The sequence below is a fragment of the Lissotriton vulgaris genome, chromosome 11 (assembly GCF_964263255.1).
Source record: "Lissotriton vulgaris chromosome 11, aLisVul1.2, whole genome shotgun sequence".
Taxonomy (NCBI): Eukaryota; Metazoa; Chordata; class Amphibia; order Caudata; family Salamandridae; genus Lissotriton; species Lissotriton vulgaris.
Window position 1 is genome coordinate 773837427 of NC_141699.1, and position 22001 is coordinate 773859427.

Consider the following 22001-nt stretch of genomic DNA (forward strand, 5'->3'; position numbering starts at 1 on the left):
TGTTGATAAACAGCTTTGATGCATAAATACTTTTTAACCCCTTCGCTGCTTCTGACAGCCAACGGCCATCGCGCGCACTTCCTCCGCAGTGCTGCGCACGTCCGTTCGCCGTTGTGGCCCCGCCCACTGCGCTAAACTGCTAAACTGAGGCGGAATTGTCACAGCGCTTAAGCGGTTAAACATTAAATATTTGAAATAAGTTATAGTCATGGGCGCTGGATTTATGTGTCCACGGAGGACCAAAATAGGCAGCAAGTTCGTCCAAATTATGCAACCAGAAGAGGCAAATTATGAGGCATAATGTATTACATTCTACAGCTGTATTAGTTGATTATTTTGTCATTTTAACACACATTATTACTCTCTGGGTAACTATAAGTTAATATAATTTTTATTGCGCTATTAATTAAAATCATTGCAACGAGACCGACTATATGTGACGTGCACATGTTCAAAATATTATAAAAAGTTCATATAAAAAGAATTATTTCAGTTGGTTGTTTCTAAGTATTAAAAAGGGCTTAGGCTCCAGTTAAGCAACTGTAAACATGAAAATCGTAGAATGCTGGGCACTGCATTATGCGTTATAGTTCTGTATGATAGTGCGAATGCAAAACTGCCTTTACTACCATCAGGTATTTCATAAAGCGTTCCGCCAGCTGGACTGATCCGCCTTTCATGCACTCGGCCAAATCAGCTTGACATGTCCAAATTGAGGGAAGCCAGTATATATATTCTCATCGTGTGGAGTTTCTCCCAGATGCACAGAATATGGATTATAGATTCCTCTACTGCTCTGCATGCTCGGCACTGAGTGGCAACTATTTCTTTGTACCCTCGTCCATATTTGTAAGCCAACAATGGGATCAATCTGAAGTGCAATTTCATTAATTGACGTTTCAGTATTGGTTTTAAAGGAGTGGACAAGTAGTGTGGCAAAGACACACTATTGTCTGGGTAAAAGTTTCACCTCATTATTACTGGTATAACAATCGACTACAGCAGTCAGAAGCTAAATGGTTGCAAAAAAAAATTTTGGGCCCTACAAACAGGCCTATGGCCAGTTACTCAAAAGTACCCTCTCACCTGTCACAGTAAAACTATGGGAGGTAAACAGGGAACTTGTGATACACAAACCAGTCTTAATATAAGACCCTATAATCTAACAAACATTGAATACCTATTATCCAACAATATATTTATGAAGCACAGACACCATCATAAGAGCATTGAGTTATCATGCACAAAACAATACTGTTAATTAAAAAGAATTCAGTTTTATTCTTAAAAACAAGGTGTTATCCTTGTACATAGTTTCATACACCACATTTACAAATTAATACAAAACAATTCATTATAAAAAACACAATTTGACGCAGCATTTCTGTGCTTTTGTTGAGAATATGACACCTTCTTCGGGACGGTTTTTATCTCTTAATGACTAAGCGTTAGTCTTATCACTTTTAGATACAGCGTAATGGCACTGCTTACTAGTACCGTGGACCATTAGATTTATATAATACCTTTACAATGAAAAAACCTTCATTGGTTTAGATTGAAGAAATGACAATGTAGTTCTTCACTTGACGTTGTTGTATATGCTTCGTGAGTATTATTATCACGCTAATTCGCTCGAAAACCTGTGTTTTCGGGTTACAACCGAAAATGCAGGAGTGGTTCGAACGATACGAAACCGAGCTTTTTAACTACGCAGATTGTGCCTACTACAAGAAGAGGGATCTAACTATAAAAGGCTTATTGGATGATGCCTATATGTTTCTTGCTGTGCCGGCATAACTAAGATCTACACAGGTCTTTGAGCGAATTAGTGTGATAATAATACTCACGAAGCATATACAACAACGTCAAGTGAGGAACTACATTGTCATTTCTTCAATCTAAACCGATGAAGGTTTTTTCGTTGTAAAGGTATTATATGAATCTAATGGTCCACGGAACTAGTAAGCAGTGCCATTATGCTGTATCTAAAAGTGATAAGACTAACGCTTAGTCATTAAGAGATAAAAACCTACCTGAAGAAGGTGTCATATTCTCAACAAAAGCACCGAAACGCTGCGTCGACTTGTGGTTTTTATAATGAATTGTTTTGTATTAATTTGGAAATGTGGTGTATGAAACTATGTACAAGGCTAACACCTTGTTTTTAAGAATAAAATTGAATTATTTTTAATTAACAATATTGGTTTGTGCATGATAACTCAAAGCTCTTATGATGGTGTCTGTGCTTCATAAATATATTGTTGGATAATAGGTATTCGATGTTTGTTAGATTATAGGGTCTTATAGTGAGACTGGTTTGTGTATCACAAGTTGCCTGTTTACCTCCCATAGTTTTACTGTGGCAGGCGAGAGGGTACTTTTGAGTAATTGGCCACAGGCCTATTTGTAAGGACAAAAATATTTTTTTGTGCAATTTCTCACCCTATCTTTTATTGGATCCGAGGGTTTCTCCCTTTGTGTGGTGTTTAAAGAAGCTAAATGGTGACAAGTTAACCTTCGCAAAAAATCTATCACTGCTTGGCAACATGGGTGGGATGTTTTTAGTAACTTGAGATCCATTTGCACGTAAAACTAAAATGCTTTAGTTGAAATCTGCAAATTATACAGTAGATGGTGGATTATGTGGCAAATGTGGTAAATACATAACTATGCAGCAAATGCCACAGCTGAGAATCACATGCTTTCAGTGGTCTAGTTTATGGTTTGAATGTACTAGTGGGTGCTTGCTTTTATAAATGTTTCCTTGTTGTCTGGATGTCTGGTATCTCCTACTTAATTATTTATTTTCAGTTTAATTCATATATGTAGGACTTGGCCCTTTTTGGCTAAAACCCCTAAACTTTTAGCTTTACCCCTAGACCTTTTTTTCTGACATAGTGTTGCCGACTTAGATGCTTTGGACACTTTGCCACTGCTAAACAGTGTCAAAGTGCAAGTGTTCCTTGTATAAAGTGTAATGGTAATTGGTTGTCCATGATTGGTATGTTTGCCTTACTAAGTGAAGTCCCTAGTAAAGTGCACTATGTGTGTTAGGGCTGGTAAATAAGCATGAGCGAATTTTGCGAATCTGGCGTTGACGAATTTTGCGAATTTGCGAACTCGCAATCCGCAAAATCCGCGAATTCTCGAGAATTTGCGGATTTTTTTTGTTGTGTTCGCAAGGATTTCTGCCAGTTCGCGAGGGTTTTGTACCAGTTCGCAATTGCGAACTTACATGTCGGCTCGCAACGGTCGCGATTATGTTGTTTCTACGTCTGGTTCATCATCACAGGTTCCCAGCACCCTCTGTTTCACCCCTGCCACCCTCTGTTTCACCCATGCCACCCTCTGGTACATCAATGCCACCCTCTGGTTCATCATCACTGTAGATTATGGGGGGGAAAAGAAAGCACACCTGCCCTGCTTCAACTGACATGAATTAATGTGGGGTTGATTTATTAATGTGTCACTGTTTTAAAATTCCAGTCTGGCACCTGCTTCCTTATCTGTAATTTGCTTTCTATTGCAGTGCAATTTTTTTTTCTTCCAGGACCTTTGTGGCCTACTTGTAGCTATTCTATGAGCCTGCTGTGAGGGTCAGAGCAGGGTCATACAATTGTTGCAACTAGCAACTGAACTCTGGAGGGGCCCCAGTCAGGAAGCACTACAGGGAATGGTTACTAATGATGAGTTTGAACTTTTGAACCTGCTGAATGCTTTCACTTTTGCAAAACTCGTTTTTCTGCAGAACAGCATTACAGCAACTGTAATGCCCCAAACAAGCTTACTTGTGAGAGTTGATTTCTAATCCAAAAGTGATCCAAAGAAAGTCAAAATGCCTCAAATCCAAAAAAGTGCAGGCAAATGTCAACCTGAGGAGTTATTCTGATAAAAATCATCATTTTCAGAAGGTCTATGCTGCTTGCTAGTGGATTTCTTGTGCAGAATTGCAATTTTTGTAATTTCGCGAGTGCGAGATTGTTGCTGCCCGCCGCACCCATGTTCGCAATTGCGAACTTACACCGCACGCCGCAAAATTGTATCACCAAGAAAAAAAAATCCGCTGCGTGCGAATTTGCGGATTTTCGGTAAATTTGCGAGCGTTCGCGGATTGCGAATTTACCGAAAATCCGCAAAATTCGCGAGCGGAACAGATTTTCCGCCCATGCTTACTGGTAATGCAACTGCTACTAGTGGACCAGTAGCACTATTTGTGCCACTCACACAAGTAGCCTTAAAAAGGGAACTCTGGCCTGCCATTGCCATTGCATGGCCTGCGCACAATTTGTTAAACTCCCATGTTGTTCTGTCAAGTGCACTCACTTGCTAGACCTTACCCTTCATTTTCTATGCACATCAGCCGCCCCTATGGTAGGTCTAGGGTACCCCCTGGACAGGCTGCAGTGCATGTGAAAGGTAGGACAGGTACTAAGGAGTGTGCCATTTCCTGGCAGTGAAATAATCTCCATTTTCGTTTTTCACTGTTGAAAGGCCATCTTGCCCATAGGATAGAATGGGAAGGCTGTGTAATATTTTTTCCAGCCTATCTTCCCAAAGGCTTAAGATAGAAAGGTGACGTTTAGTATGCCTAAACTCACAATGTAATACATCTTTTTATGAAGGTGTTTTTTGCATTGTGTGTTCCGAAGCAACTCTTCTAGAAGTGGCTGAGTTTTGTGCTCTAACATTTCTGTGTGTCTCTGCCTGACTGTGGATAGACTGTCTGGATTTGAAAGCGATAGGATCTGGGGAATGTCTTGACCCAGGGGTGGAGGTGCGACAGCAACAGGCTGACCTGCATCTGGAGTGTAGGGGAGGAGAAGCCCCTAGAGTTGAAGAGGCCTGGGTTGCTGCTATAAAACAATTGGCTCATCTCCTGCTGAGCGATTGAGAATCCAGATCCTCACTAATCAAAGGAAGAAAGGTGTCACTTGCAGGGAGGCACCCAGAACTGGTTTGAACAGAGGTCAGTGCCCCCTGAAACACAAAGACTTCAAAGCCATTGAGGAGTATAACTATGAGAGCTGAAGCCCCTGAACTTTGGAGAATGGCTTGATCAAGTGAGGATAAGACTGGAACTACTTTGTGGTCAACAGGACCTTTGCCAAGAAAGAAACAACTGAAGAGACTGAAGGATAGGACTGACACTTGCTGTGTGTTCTGGGGCTGGCCTGCAGTTTGCTGTTTTAACCAAGGAAATACTAAAGGGACTTTGCTGTGTCCCCCTGCTTGAAGGACTTTGCTGTGTGCTGTGTTCTGAAGTAACTTATCCCAAGGGCCTGAGGTGAGCTGGCTCCCTGTTTGGAAACACAGGAACACAAACATTTGCAGGAGAATCTCAGTGGTGCTGCGTGAGAGTCCTTATTGCAGTCTGAGACCCTCGTAAGAACTGCCCTGTGATTGTGTGCGTCTGGAGTCCAATTGAGTCTCAGCGACGCTGTGTGCTTGTGCTTTGTGCTTTGTGCAGCTGAGACCTTCAGGAAGATCGACCTGTGATCGCGGGCACTGGAATCCAAGCAAGGATCAGCGGTGTTGTGTGCGTGTGCTTTGCGCAGCCTGACCCCCGTTGTGAGGATTGTCTAGAGATCGTGTGCACCGGAATCCAAGTGAGTCTCATCGGCGCTGAATGCGGGCGCGTTGTGCACTGGGAGACCTTTGTGAGGGTTTGCCTTGTTATCGTGTGCACCGGAATCCACGTGAGTCGCATCAACTCTGTGAGCGTGTGCATTGTGCACTGTGAGACTTTCATGAGGATGTGCCTTGTTATCGTGTGCACCAGAATCCAAGTGAGTCTCATCGCCATTGTGTGTGGGTGCGTTATGCACTGGGAGACTTTTGTGAGGATTTGCTCTGTTATTGTGTGCACCGGAGTAAAGTGAGTCTCAGCACCACTGTGCGTGTGATCTTCGTGCAGCCTGAGACCTGTGTGTGGAGTGTCCAGTGATTGTGCACCCGGAGTGAAGAAAGACTCAGCGATGCTGTGTGCGTGTGCTTTGTGGCAGCCTGAGATCTTCGTAAGTCAAGCAGCCCAGACCGGCAGTCCTGGAGAAGCTGAGTTGCCGGCTCGAGCCGCCGTTGCCATTTCACAAAGCTGCATTGGAGGCCTTGCTGCTGGACGAGGAGAGGAGAGGGGGTTTGCGCCCCCCCAGGTAGAGTTTGTCGACTCCTGGGGCAGGGCGCGGGCTCGAAGGGAGACACTCTTGGCCTCTCTCTCGGGTTGGCAGCGTGAGCCTCTGCTTCGGCTTGTATCGTGGCCCGTATTGCCAAGGGATTGGAGGTACAGTTGGGCAAAGACAGTTTCCACTTGGGCAAAGAACTTTGGAGTCTGATGTGGTGAATATCAATGGGACTACTTGGAACAGCATGCTAATTGCACACGCCCACTGGGGCGGGACTCATGATATAATAAAATCAGTTGTTCTCAGTTCAGTCTTTTGCCTCCATATTGCCAGTGATCAAGAGCTCGTAGGAGCTTGAAACGTGTTTGACACTTGGATTGTGTGCGCACTGTTAGCCTCACTGCCGCCTGCTGAGTGGAGTGCTGTAACTCCGCTGTGTAGGGCTTCTCACTGGGGCAACCCTTCTTTTTGGCATATTAGCGGCTGGTCCGGCCGCAAGAAGCCCCAATGCTCGTGATCGGATTCTGTGTGCTAGGAAGCTCGAGCACACGCTGGGACAGCGGGGGCCTCGCTCGCAGTGATACTGGCAGCGGTGAGCAGTGTTTGCATGCGCTCCACCGTAAATGGATGTTTTATCATGACTGTGGGGCAAAGGCAGTTTCCACTTGAGCAAGGAACTTTAGAGTCTGATGAATATATATATATATATATATATATATATATATATATATATATATATATATATATATATATATATATATATACATACACATATACATATATATATATAAATTCAAAGTAGCCTGGATTTTTTTAAAAGTGGCTTTGCATTTACATATATGCATACAGTATGAAGCAATGCTTATTCAGTATTTTTGAGCATGGGATTGATCCCAATACTGTTTTATGACAAACCATGATCAATTGTGTGTTTTAGTGCGTGACATTTTTTAAAAACGAATGAAATGTCATAGTATTTCAACTATGTTGATTGCACCATGCACTTTACTCTGTTCTGGTTGGCTCCCGTTTACAGCACTAGCACTTTAAATTCTGCCTGATGACTGCATAACACCATGTGATCAAGGCCTGTGAGAGGCCGAAACGTTATGCTGCCGTTTGTTGCGCAATAAAAACTTCAACTCACGGATTTCCTGGTCCTGCCGTCTTTTCTTCAAGGTAGCGTGGCTTACTGCGGCTCTGAGTGCCTTGGTGGGGACTCGTGGTGGATTGCTTAGCCGGTTGAAAGCTTCTCCGGCGTGGCAGGACCCTCCTTCAACTGTTGGCGTGGCGGCAGGAAGCTACTACCTCCGGTGACCCGGAGGGATTGTTAACTCCCGTTGGGGAGCAACCGCCTTGCCCCGGAATAACCTGCAACAGGCGCTGGTTCGAAGAGGGAGTTCCGGTTCAGCGCTCTGACGGCGGTCGGGCGCTCGGGCTGTTGAGCTCGTTTTGGTGATCGGCGCCTCAAGGACACTTTCCGTGAAGGAGTATTCCCAGGTGTGTCGGATATCTGCATTGGTTTCGAGAAACGACATTACCAGTGAGTGACGCGCACATATGCGTTTTTTGAATTGACTACATTGCAACATGGCAGCTGGTGGCAGACGAGGGAGGGAGGTGGCAGCCCTCGATGTATTTGATGACTCCCCGGCTGGGGGGTCGACTACAGTGGGTTCAACTGTGGACAACAATGACGGTGCTGTGAACTTACGCGGCCTTTATAAAAAGCTGGAGAAAATGGTTAAACGCGAGCAGGCTAAGTGGTGGGAGCACCGCTCCTTGAGCAGATATCTAGAGGTCAATCGGATACCAAGGGGGCTGCGTGTATTGTTGGCTCCCAGTTATGACCAGCCTGACCCAGAGATGCTCAAGGAGTGGGCGGAGTGCAACTTAGAGTCTTCCAGGAAGTTGGTGCAAATATTAGTCCGGTATGCTGAGTCGGACCGCCAGAAAATACAGAGTGAAATTGATGCACTGAACCTCGAAATCGAGGAGCTTAGCTCTGATAAGGCGGAGGAAAACACCAAACTGCGTGAAGAGATGATGGTTCGTGTCCAGAAGGAGGAAGACATCATTATAAGGCGCAAACAGTACAAATTCCAAAGGGACAAAACAGACTATCTGGAGGGTCGTATATTCACATTTGCACGAAAGTATGACGCCAGAAAAGCGTCCCAGCCGCCGAAAAGCACGGGGCCTCTCAAAGAACAAGGTACCCAGCGTGCCACTTCATCAGCCAGCTCATCCAATGCAGACTTAAGTTCAAATGTGGACAGCGGCTCTGAATACGAAGGGGGCAGAACCCGGTCGGGGTTGGGGTTTACCAGGCTTACGATGGCGCAGGAAATGGGGATGGTGAACGAGGACAACAGAGATATCCTACGCCCCAGAGCAAATCGCCAGAAAACAACAAAAACCCCAGTGCCAAACGCCGACAGCGGCGAAAGGCTAGAGCAAGACGACGCTCCAAAACGCAAGCCATACAAAAAACAATGGAGCAAGAAAAAGAAGCAGCCATAGAACAGACAGGTGTGTCTAATTTTTCTATCATCAACCTTACCTCGTTACAATTAACAGATTCCGAATTGAAAACATTGTCTTTGGGCTTATCATTTTGTCCACCAAGAAATTTTAATTATGCGGACACTAGAATAGACTTATTCAAGTTTACTAGAAAATTGAAATTACAAAAACATTTTTCAAATATCAAGCCCAGGAATCATGATGTAAGTGTTATTGATACCGACACGCCACTAACTGTTCATGATTTGCCACTTGTCCAGGATATGGAAAGCCTCAGACAAGAGCAATTTTTGTCTCAACAAATGGATGGGGACAATGCTTCCCATTCCTGTAACATCATGGCTAGCCGCTCAAAATTCAAACCCAAAACTACATTCACCCCACAGATGCTGCATGATAACCTGGATATTTTCCAGGAGGCCGTAGTGAAGGATATTAAGACTCTATATTCACAGACACTGAGGAGCAATCATCACAGAAACATCTGTAACAAAAGATATACTGATTTGGTTGCCAAAATCCAGAAAGCGGGCAATGTGATTGTTCGTCAATCGGACAAGGGGGGCAACATTGTTTTATGGGCAAGGGAAATGTATATGGAAGAGGCTACCGCCCAGCTGAATGACACTTTGTGTTACAGACATTGTGATTTGGCGGTCATCAAAAATGCCCATGGTAGTTTCTATTCATTGCTGATGGGTTGGCGTTCATCAGGCCTGATCAGCATGGATGAATTGAAATATCTAAAGAATGACTTTCCTATTATGCCCGTACTTTACCTGATCCCCAAGGTCCACAAAGACTCCCAGAAACCCCCCGGTAGACCAATCATTTCTGCATGCGGGGGGTTACTAGAGAACACTACAATCTATGTGGACTCTTACTTGCAGGGATATGTGTTAGGACTACCCTCTTATGTCCAAGACTCCAGTGACTTTTTAAGAAAGCTAAGCACTGTGCAGTGGGATCCTTCATACCTGCTTGTAACCCTTGATGTCTCTGCCCTTTACACCAGCATCGTCCATGCGGACGGCCTTAGGGCAGTAGCTTATTACTTGGGGTTCCGCCCGATTGCCTTTGTAGAACACAACAAGATGCTGTTATCAATGATAAAATTCTGTTTGAACAATAATTACTTTATGTTCAACAAACAGCATTTCCAGCAAGTTAGGGGTGTGGCCATGGGGGCCTGTTTTTCTCCCAGTTACGCCTGTCTCCATATGGGGTACTGGGAGAGACAGGTCCTCAATGGCGAGCACTCTGAAACTTGCAGGAATCACATTGTTCGGTGGTTCAGGTACATCGATGATGTCTGTATGATATGGAAAGGAACCACCGAACAGGCCACGGAATTTATCAACAGGTTGAATAATAACAACTTCAACTTGTCATTTACATCTGATATCAGCTCCACAAAGGCCACCTTCTTGGACATTGCAATCAACATCACTAATGGGGAAATTCATACATCCTTGTTCAGAAAGCCAACGGCAGGCAATACAGTGCTGCATGCACAGAGCCACCACCCGCCTCACCTGATTCGCAGCATCCCCTACGGGGAAATGCTAAGAATCAGGAGAGCATGCAGCACGGAGGCACAGAACCAGCTAGCCCAGGAAGAGTGTAAAGAACGTTTCCTGGCCCGGGGTTATGACAAAAAGGTGATCCTGGGAGCCCTTAGGGCATGTATGTGCGCCATATGCGCACACATGTAAATTTCAGGGGTGCAGCAGGGTATTCTTAAGTCACACTTGCACCCTTGAAATTATTCTCAATTTGCGATTAGCAAATTGTGAATCGCAAATTGAGAATGACTTACCATTCCTTCCTATGGGCCTCCAGACCCATAGAAATGAATTGGAAAATATTCCTTAATTGCGATTAGCAATTTGCTAATCGCAATTAAGTAATTTTAAGAAAGCGCTAAAAAATAGCGAATTTCTAGATACATACCATTTTGCAATTCTCAAATAGCGATTCTCAAAAAATCGCTATTTGAGAATCGCAAATGGGTATCTTGATATTTATTTTATTTTTATTTATTTAAAGGTTTTATAGAGCGCGCAGTAACCCTGGAGCATCCCGGCGCTAAACCTGAGTCTCCTATAGTTTCAGCAGAGGAGGAAATTATGGGTGAGGAAAGAGGAGAGTCTTCAGCGATTTCCTAAATTGGAAGAGATTTGGTTCTGTCCTCAGTCTTCGTGGAAGGTTGTTCCAATGTTTGGCCGTGTGGACCGCAAAGCGGCGGCCACCGGCTCTGGCTTTTCTAGCTCTGGGGACTGTGATGAGGTTTTCTCCGCTGGACCGGAGGGCCCTTTCCGTTTTGTAGGGGATGATAAATTCCTTAAGGAGAGGGGGACCGTTGTTATTTAGGGTTTTGTGAGCAAGACAGAGAGCCTTGAAGGCAACCCTTTCTCTGATAGGGAGCCAGTGGAGAGCCTGGGGAGCTGGCTTAGCCGAAGATCTTGCGGGCGTGCCCATGAGCAGGCGGGCTGCGGCATTTTGGACTTTCTGCAAGGTGTTGAGGGTGGCTTCAGGAGCTCCCAGGTAGATTGCGTTGCAGTAGTCCAATCTCGCCAAGATAAGGCCCTGAATCAGGAGTTTCTTGGCGTTCGCAGGAAGCAGGGGGAAGATCTTTCTACAGGCTCTGAGTAGTCCGAAGCATATTCCTGCCGTCTTTTTTGCCTGTATTCTGAAGCTCAGGTCTTTATCGATCCAGACGCCAAGGCTTTTGACCTCTTCCTTGGGCGCGGGAGGATCACCCAAGCAGCTGGGCCAGAGGTGAGGAGGCAGGGAGGTCTCTTTGTGGCCAAGCATCAGTATCTCAGTCTTTGAGCCGTTTAGCTTTAGTGAGGAGAGGTTCATCCAGCGGTGAACTTCAGAGAGACAACTGTGAAGGTCAGAGGGAGAGTGATGGGGGTGTGATAGGGTTACCACCAGCTGGGTGATACATCTGCCCCTATTGACCTGGAGCAGCATCAGAAGAAATGTTAAGGTTGTCATTACAGGACACGAGGACTCTTTCCGTATGCTTTAATTTGTATGATTTCGTCCATTAATCTGAAATAAATTTATCATTGGTTGATTGATCAATCAAACTATAAAGTTTTCATTAAAAAAACTGAAGCAGAGCAACTTCTAGTTTTTTTCATGAACAGTACCCTCAAGCTTAAGTGCACACGACGGGCCATAATCTACTGTACACTTCATTAAAATGAGTAAATAGATGAGTTAGACAAGGAAAAGAGGTCGAATGTATTTTTCCCAATTTTGTTAGCACGCTTTACTCCGCCGCAGTAGAAAGACATCATCTGCCTTAGTGGATATAACAATTTCTCTTTGCGTTTATATTTTATCTAGAAACAATTAGTTGTCGACACAATAATGCAGAATAACGCGTGATGACCGTTTGTTTACTTTCAATGGATGAATGATTATGATGAGACAGAACAAAAACAACAGCGTGCGCCTGTCTTCTTTAGCTAATCATTTTAATAAGGTCCAAAGTTCACACCGTTTTGCTTGCCCAGCGTGGCAATTACTGCGATTGTTAGCCTATAAATTGAGGCCTGCCCAGTCTCCACAATCACTTAAAATACTATGCTTGTCTCAGCTGACGACCATTTTGGAAAAGGGCTTTCCTCGGAAGCCCTACGGTCGTGCTGTTTGAACGCTTGCGTGCTATTGTCAAGTACACGCTCGACTTAATAACCGTCTTTCATGTGGCTTTTATTTCCTGTCTGACAGAACAGCAAGCTCAGAAAGCATGCCTTCGAGTTGAAAACGAATGACCTGACGTACTTTGTGCTGGCAGCAGAAAACGAGCAGGATATGGATGACTGGATTTCTACGCTCAACAAAATCCTGCAAATCACTCCGGAGGGAACTATCCAGGACCGGAAAAGCACAGACCTCACAGATCTTAAAATTGGTACGGTTCAATGAAGCGCTGTGCCTGTTGGTTTCGGATTTCTGGGTGGGGTGTCATTTGCATCTACTGAATCAAAATGTCCATTCAAAAATGTACAGTACAGAAAAAAAAACAGTTTCAGTGAATACCGTGGAGAACTGGCGGCCATTGTCTGTTTGCTCCAGTTTGTGTGACTCCAGCGTCCCTTGGTAGCACGTAGGGGGCAGAAGATTTGTACTGCCCATGTTGTGATGCACATTGCGAGATCACACACCAGCACAATGCGAATGGGCTTTACCCCAAATGCATGTGGTCGTTGTGGCGCTACGGAAAGGAAGAAACGCCAGCTCCCTATTATATTTCTTTTTATATTATGTGTTTAGGTATATTTTCAAATTAAATTAAAAAATAATAATAATATTACAGTGCAGCACAAACTATGTCTGCAGGCGAAATAGACCTGTAGGAATGTGAAGGTAGTGACAAAAAATATCACGGAAGAGGGGAGTTCCTTAAAGCAAGTTTATTGGCATAAAACAGGAGCCCAAGGGCTTGCCTCCATGTCCTATCCGCTGCAAGCTGACTAGCAGTAGCATTTGAAACACACAGAGCGGGAGAGCAGCCAAGGGCCATACTCAAGTAACAACAATTCTATTAGGAGCATTACTTGTGCGGGTTCAAAAGTCAACAATACTATTACAATGGCAGACAGGGAAAGACAGGAATAAAATAAGGCCCCGAGGGTTTGGCAGAAGAATTAATTAAGATTGTGCCGCTGACCGCGTGACCCGCAGGGGAACGTGGGCGGGGCAGCGCTTTAGTCCCACCCGGCTAGCGAGCCTACCTATCGGCGCCCCCCCCCCCCCCTGCGTCCACCTCTCACTGGCCAAGGGGGAGGGCTCACCTGGAGGAGGAGGGGCGCCCCGCTACTTAATAAGGCCCGAGGGTTTGGAAGAAGAATTAATTAAGATTGTAGGTAGCACGTTCACATTCTGGGCATTAACAGAGTTAGAAGCATCGTTCATCATGGTCCCTGTAATTCTGAATGAAATTCATGAAGTTCCTTCAGGTGGATGTGATAATACAGACACTGGCTAGTCATAGGCTAGACCTTGTGCTGTTGTAGGAAACCCTTTTGGTGAGCATGACATGTCATTTAATTAGTCCGGGCCAGAGAGCCTTTTTATTCCCCCGTGCATTTCAACGGTGGTGTTGGTGCCTCTGTCACTTTCCATAGCTCCCCAGGCCTCGAGGTAAATATTAGCAGGCACAAGCAGTCTTCAGGAGATTGAGAAAGAGAAGGAGAGAGAGATAAGGTATGGAGAAAGTGACCAGAGAGGGAGGTGAGAAAGAGGAGAGGAGAGAGAGAGAGAGAGCATGGGTGGGTGGGAAGAGAGAGTTTGCACAAGGAGGTGAACGGAGCAGGGCTGATTTGAGCTTTTTTGACAGGATTTCTTTTGGTTCCCCAGCCTGGCCCTGTAACTGGCAGAGGAACATTCTCGCAATTGGTCATTGGTTCATGCTGGCCTCTCCTTTGATTCATGGGGATTGGCATTCTTAATTACAAAATCCACCCCCTTTGCTCGGGAAAATACATGAAGAAACCCACAGACACGCTAAGTAACTGTAATAAGCATGTAGAATTTTGAGATGGTATCTTTAGTGATAACATACCTCCATCTTGAGCTGCAGGCAGCCGTGTTTTAAACACTAAGGGGCCCATTAGTATGACGGGAGGACTTTGTCCGCCCGTCATCCTGTTGTGTCTAGGGACCGCCCGTTGGGGGCATTAGGATGCGCCTGCCACAGTGGCGGGCGCATCCTGTATCTTCAGCATTGCGGCGGGCGGTGCTGAAGCACTGCCCGCCGCAATGCTGAAGATACATGCAATGCATTACAAAGCACAACGTGACAGGCACCGCGCGGTGCCTGCCACGTTGTACTTTGTAATGGTACCCCCCTTGTGCACCCCCACCTCCCCCCCCCAGAGTCCCTGGGGGCCCGCAACGGGCCCCGCAGGGTTTCTCCGCATGCCTTTCTGTGGCGGCATCGCCGCCACTGAAAGGCATCTAACTAAGCCCATGCTAATATGGCTGGCGGTGTCCCATAGACACCTCCACCATATTAAACCTTTTCTGCCCCGGCCGCAAGGCGACCAGGGCGGGAAAGCGGCGGACGGTCTTTCCGTCCGCCGCGGTCCCCCCCCGCCATCCTAATATGGCGGGGGGGAATTTAGGTGCGGATGTTGGGCATATTGCCCCCGCCATCCTAATGGGCCCCTATGTTCTTTCCTGCTGTAAATCCCCATGGTGCTATTAATCTTTGAGGGGCTGTTTAATTTAGTTATGAATAAGTCCCATGAAAGATGCCCAACCTTCACTGGAAGATGACTCAAGCAGTCAACAATGACAAGTGTGATAATTCAATAGTTCTAGTTGACACTTTGAGAGGGACCTTTACTGGGAGATGGTGGTACTACTTCAGCTCAGTCACATATGGATTATTTTCAAAACCTATTTATTCTTTTACTTCTGCATGTTTAGCTACACAACATACATGACTAGATGATCTCTGATCACTCTCCGCTTGTGACTGTGCTTACCTCTAGACATATTTGCAGATATTAGGTTGGGAGATTGGATGCTTTGGAGCTTAGAAAAAGGGAGATGATATCCTTTCTAGCAGAGATCCCTGACTGTTATTTTGAAGAAAATGTTGGGTTATTTCTTTTGCAGTGATGTTATAGGAAGTTTTCCAAACCGCAATAAGAGGTGAAGCCATGTCCAAAGTGGCTGGAAGAAGGAAATCCAAAATGCAAAGATTAACTATTTTTGCGCAGGTATCTTTGAGATGAAAAAACAATATTTGAATGATCTGTCTCCGGAGGTTGAATGATGCCTGATGAGTTGAAGAGCAAAATACTGGTATTCGTGAAGGAGGAAGCTAGCGAGCACAGTTTCAGTTTGAGTTTACACAGACCTTTGCAACATACTATCAGTCTCTATATAGATCCAGAGTGACAGGACAGGAAACATAGTTGATCTGAAGGTATTTTTAGAAACTTTCCATGCCTGTGTTGGACAGAAGCCAGTGATTCCTCATGTATGGAAATATCTGAGGGGGTGATGACTACAATAGGTTAGCTCAAAGAAGGAAAGTTACCTGGTCCCAGTGGACTTCCAGAGAAGCCATATATAGGATTGTAAAGCAAGTTAGCAAGGCACATCCTGTGAAGGGTCAGGGATGCTGAAAGAGAGGGATTCTCCCCCTCAGATCTTTTTATGGCCATTATTGAGCTCATTTGTAAGCCTGGTAAAATCCTGAGAATCCTAGCCTTTCGATTGTTTAGTATAATTGAAGTATAAATACATATGCATCAGTCGGATTGTTATGCCCACCAGGACCACACGACTGAAGATTTGACAATGACTTTGGATTAGGCCTAGGCGGAAAGAAGATGCTATCAATCAGTGATACTATCACTAATGACATCATCTAATCAATGTTAGCTTGCTTTACGCTTTTCGTACTGGAAGGTATTCAGCGAGCCACATTGAGACCCAATTTTGTATCACTCCTGTGGTGCTAATGGATGTAATCTTTCACAACATGCAGGGCATGAAGCATATCTATGAAACCCCCCACACATAGTAGATACTATGCTTTCTTACTGGTATTCAGAAGCATAAGAAACATAGGGCCTCATTATGATGTCGGTCTGAAAGGCTCCCAATGGCATCCGGTTTGCCTGAACCAGTGTCAGAAGCCAAGTTTCCGACCGACTCAGAAACATTTCCGACCAACCGATTAGGATACAAGGTAGTCGGTTGGTCATTCCAAATCGGTTCCAGTCGGCGCTCGTAGAGTCCGAGTCGGTAGGAGCTGAATCGTAGAGCTCTACGGATTGTGTTTCCAACCGACCAATTACGATGTTGGATTCCAACAGCCATTTCGACTTGGTCTGTCTGACAAGGATTCGCTGTCAGAAACTGACTTAGGGGTCATATAGCAGGCCCCCTTTCACCTGGAGGCCTCCGATTGGGGCCCGTGAGGGTTCCCATGGTACCCCTCTATCCAACCATGCAGAGTGTGGCAGGCACCATGGGGTGCCCTCCACAGGGTGCAAGGTTTTCCGCACCCACAGCGTTTTTCAATGGGAGCCGGTGTTGTCGGTGGGAACACAGGCTCCCATTAAAATCAATGAGAGTTTGACCGAACGGTGCTAGGAACTATCGTAAAATGTCGTTCGGACTCCCTGAACCTGAGTCGTCAGAAACCATTCCGACAAGGAGTCGGTCGGGATGCTTTCCGACCTACATCATAATGAGGGCCATAGTGTCTTGGTAGACTTTAAAACGATCTGCAATTTATGTAAGAGTAAGCTTACAAGTATAAATTACTCACAAGTGTGAGTTACCTTGTTGAACAGTTTCATGAATGTCCCTCTTGACATTAATATGATCAGCAAAGTATTAAGCCTTGAACACCTTTTATCAAAGTCATTGGTGATGCGGGGAATGAGATTTTAATATCTTTTATGATCAATTTGATAACTTATCTCATTCGTCAATTTTGGATCGGTTGATTTCTGTCATTGAGTAAAAGACAGCCTCTGCATAGGTTAGATAAACCCCATTAACTGACGCCACTCTGAAGAACCACTTACAACTGATAAAGTTTAAAAGGTTTAATATAAAATTAAGAAAAGTTGCATATACAATCCTCTCAGGATCAAATTCATCAAATATACAGGAACCAATAGAAACATATATTCCCTAAAGAACCTCAGTCTACAAACGAATACAATTAAAGTCAGTTCCAAAATCAGCAAATTAAAAAGCATCGATATGAAGTGGTTCTTCTGCGTCATCTACAGAAAGAGAAAAATAATCAAGTTAAATCTGTCCCTACTCTATACTAAGTGACATCCCTACTTCGCAAGTTTCTAGAACCCTAAAAAGGTGTCAGCAGTTTGACTCCCTAAGAAGTTCAAACTCTCTTAGCCTCTAAAGGTAACTTAAGTTTAAGAAGCAGTACCCTCTCTGCCTACCCATCCGATCTCTAAGGGTCCTCGGCCTACTGCTTCCTTGCGCTCTGATCTCTCTCAGCGCATCTGCTCAAGTCATCTGCTCTTTCTAACTTGCCTCTCTCTGTTCTCGCTCTGAGCTCTTGCTATCTTCTCCCCGGGGTGCTGTCCCTAAAATACACAATCACAGTGTGGGTGGAACGCCCCTTGACGCCCACCACGGACTTTCCCCGATGATGTCAGTTTCTGGCTCTTTCCATTGCTTCATCTCTTTGCGTCGTCCGTTAGGTTGACCCTTCTTCTTAGATGTCATCTTCATCTTCTTGTTGGCGACTTCAACTGACACTTTTCAGATCAAAAGTCAAATGAACTTAAACAAGACTTTAACTTACAACTATGATTCTTGACCTTACTAGGTCCTGCGAATGGTCATTCCAAAACAAAGCTCAAATTCCAAGAGTCTCTTCTCACGTTTAAGTAATAAACTCCGTCCGGCATTGTCACCTTAAATCTAACAAAACTAGACTCTTCGGCTCGCACCTTCAAGTGAAGGCTATTCACGACTCCTGTGAGCCCACTAAATTACCAACAGCAGACTACACTCAGCGAACCCTTGGTCAGTCAGGTTATAATCACAAATGACCTAAACTCTTCTAACATTCCTACAAACTTCTTCTACACAGTATAACCTTTAACATACATTTATATACGATCGCATTTAGCAAATACTTTGCTCATGTGTGAATACATTTTACATAGAATACAATTACGTAGAATATAAACCTTAATACATAGAATATACTTTACATAGAATATAAAGTTATATTCTCATTTGTTGCATCGTTACATATGCTCTCTGCACATTTCTCCATGTTACATTTCTCGCCGTTTCTGCATTTAAAGTTACATACATACATGAATTTCACTTTGCACGTTCTTCTGTTCGTAAGCATTTCTACATTTCTACATTAGCCCACTACGTATACGGGCCTTCTAATCTAATGCATTCTAAGTGAATACAATTACATTTCCTCTATTACTTTAGTCACATCTGTTGACTTTATACCTTAAGCGTCAACTTCACGTTTGATATACATTTCATTCCTACGTTTATATGATATGCTCCTAAATATGACTCGGATATACATTTTATTCAAATTGCGCTCTCTCAGTTCCCCCCTTTGATGACTTTTAGGAGTCATCACTAAATGCAATTTGAATAACACCTTTAAACAGAACTAGTTACACCATTTCCTCTTTTCATCATTTCAAGTGCTCTCAAGCTTTTATACTGTTGATCTTGTAAAGCAGCTAATCTCCTTTCTTGTTCTCTCATAGACCTTTGTAACCGGTTCGTCCTATACCATTTATATAGTTTTACTAATCCTAACAATGTGATTATACAAATTAATACTATTAATACAGGTTTTAATATGTACCATACTATACTTTTGCCAAGGTTGGCAAACCAACTTCCAACCTTTCCTACTCCATGACCTACTTTTTCCCAAACATTTATTTTTGACAAATCTTCGATTTCTTGATGAATCTGTGTAATGTTTCTTATGACCCTCTCAAGTGGTTTTGAATTATCAGGAATATAAGTACAACATTCCTGGACCTTCAAAGCCTTGCAAACTCCGCCTTCTATTGCTAATAGCACATCAAGAGCAAGTCGATTCTGAAGAACCATTGCTCTAATCGATTGCATCTCACCTTCTATTAGCATTAATGACCTTGCAGTACTTGCAGATAATCTATCTACGACTGTAGCTAGTCTCCTGATCTTAACATCGTTAAGTATTAAACCTAACATAGGAAACATCGCTCCAAATACGTCTCCTACTACTTCTGCATCTCCTACTTCTCTTTTCATTCTTGTCGAAGCCTTTCCTTCTATGATCGCTAAATCCTTTGCATGATATATTTTGGGGAAGACAATTGCCAAGTAACACGAACCATACCAATTGTCAGGCAGTTTTACATAGGCATTTCTCCCGCATACAAAATATACATTAGGAATCACTTGCATCTCCTTCATGAAATCCTTCGTGTAGTACTCTAATCGAAAAGCATGTTCGCAATTTACTTCACCTACAAATACACTCTCATAATATGTCTTGCTTCGAGTTAAACATAACTTTCCTTTCTGTGTTCTATCCAATGCTATTGGACCATTGCTACCTTTCTTTTTATGTGCCTTCTCTTCTTCGGTCCAATCAGTTTTCCACTGTCCTGACATTTTTAGAATCTTCTGCCTTCTGTATCGGTCATCTACTTGTGCTATAAACTTTTTCTCAATCTCTGACACTTTGCAAGTCAAATTATTTCTGCGTGCATATGATGTATCTAATGTATCCCAAGGAAGGAAGAATTTAGCTCGTCTATCCTCCTTTTTGTAATAGTCCCACTTATTCATTTGCTTATAATTCGGAACTTCAGGTAGTACCGAATCATAATTTGAAAAGTAGTACTCAAATCCTTCTCTACCATAAAATATACTAAGCAGTAAACTACATGTTATCCCATAAGTCAATGGGAGATGATGATATCTAATGCCTTCATCTACAGAAGCCGGCAATTGCATACATACATAGCAATCTTTGGCCTCCATGGCATCGATATATTCGTACAACAGTTTAGCATATGCGTTTGACCTAAAGTTTCCCTGTGACTCGTCTACATGTAATCTACGAGCTTCATCTACCAGTAACGCCATTTCACGTATAACATTGCTCTCCTCCTTCTTCCCATCAAGAGCAGGTTTCAAAGTCGTTACAGGCTTTACATCTGCTATTTCTTTATCGGTTTCATGTCCTATTATGTATGATATTGTCACTACTGTAATTATGAGAAAAATTACCACTGCTATAAGTGTACCTATTATACATCTAGCTTTTCTGTTTGGGTTGCCGTTCTCCATGCTGTCAAAAACAGCGTAACTATTTCCCTTGCGAAAAAGTTTTTCAGTTCAGTCTTTAGTTTGCTTTGTTTTCTTCTCAGTTTGTAAAGTGCTCTTTATCAACAAAAGTCTCTTTTTCGCAACAATGTCTCTTTATTTTTAACAACAGACAACCCTAACCCTTCTCCGTCCTCTAAATGTAATCCCTAATTTTATTCTTCTTTCCACTCGGCGCTAGGTTATCTTCTTCTTTATAACTTATATACAAAGTCTTTATGCATCAACAATTATTCTCGTACCTGCAGCTCTCGCAACAAGTTCCAATAATTCAAAACGAATGACTTTTTCTTCTTCTTCCGGAATTTGATGACCAAATGTTGGAAATTGTAATCTGTTTAGCACTAAATCTTTAATCTGACTCAAGTATGGGGGTATGGGAAGTGTGAAAGTCAGTAATCCCTCAGTCTCGAGTCCAGGAGTCAACATCCATATCTCCACTGCCACAAATGGATCGAGATCGATTACTTTCACGTTCTTCACTCTCCCAGATTTCTGTCCCCAAGACATCTGCTAGATAAGTCCACTCTGGGGTGGCGTACCTTCTGCAGGGCACACGTACCCTTCTCGATCTTCTTGGACTCTCAGTTCCTGAGTCTGTAGTTTCCTCTTCTTGATCCGATTCTTCAGAGATTGGGACAAGAGTTTTCTCCTGTTGTGCCTTTAAGCTTGGCCTCCTTCTTCTCTCCGGCCAACTGGCTTCGTCACTCCTTGTCCTCCTGCTTCTTGTTCTGGGACCCGTCTCTTGGTCACTCTCAGCTAGTTCAGTATCCGATTCGATCTCCCAGTTACTTTCTTCTCCTGAGGCGACTTCGGTCTCACTAGTGTCTTGACCCTCGTCGACCTGTTCTGTCACAGTCTCAGCCTCTTCGATCACCTCTACAGCTTGGCTTTCCCCCTCTGTGGCTTCTCCGCTTTCCGCTGGATTCTCATCCGAGAGAGGAGCTGTTTCTTCTAGAGGTGTTGGCACTCTTCGAGTGTGTGAAGCGTGTATCCAATTTGGCAGGCCTCCACACTTCACTGCAGTGTTCGTAACAAGTATGACTTGAAATGGTCCTCGCCAACGCACGTCTAAGCAGTTCTTCCTGACATGCTTTTTCACCAAAACCCAGTCCCCTGGACTCAGGTCATGGCACAAGTCCTGTGCTGATGGAACCTCTGCAGCCTGGACCTGGAGGGACACAGAATTAATGGCATCAGATAGTCCCTTGCAGTAGTCCAAGATCAAATCGTCTGTGATGTTCAATAACGCTGCAGTCGGAACCGATGGCAATCTCATAGCTCTCCCCATTAGCACTTCATGTGGAGAGAGACCTGATTTTCTATCTGGTGTACTACGTATGCTCATAAGAACCACTGGTAGTGCGTCTGGCCAACTCAGGGATGTTGATGAACAAACTTTGGCAAGTCTGGACTTAATTGTGCTGTTGATTTGCTCTACAATCCCTGAAGCTTCTGGTC

General features: G+C 44.0%; 1 protein-coding gene across 9 annotated transcripts in view; it reads left to right on the plus strand.

Moving 5' to 3' along the window:
* The window catches only part of DOCK10 (dedicator of cytokinesis 10), a 1740483-nt gene that overhangs the window by 765516 nt on the left and 952966 nt on the right, over positions 1–22001 (plus strand). For all 9 annotated transcript variants that reach the window (XM_086943899.1, XM_086943900.1, XM_086943901.1 and 6 more), the window contains exon 8: positions 12393–12576. In XM_086943899.1, coding sequence (XP_086800025.1) covers positions 12393–12576 — 184 coding nt within the window. The remainder of the gene's footprint in view (positions 1–12392; positions 12577–22001) is intronic.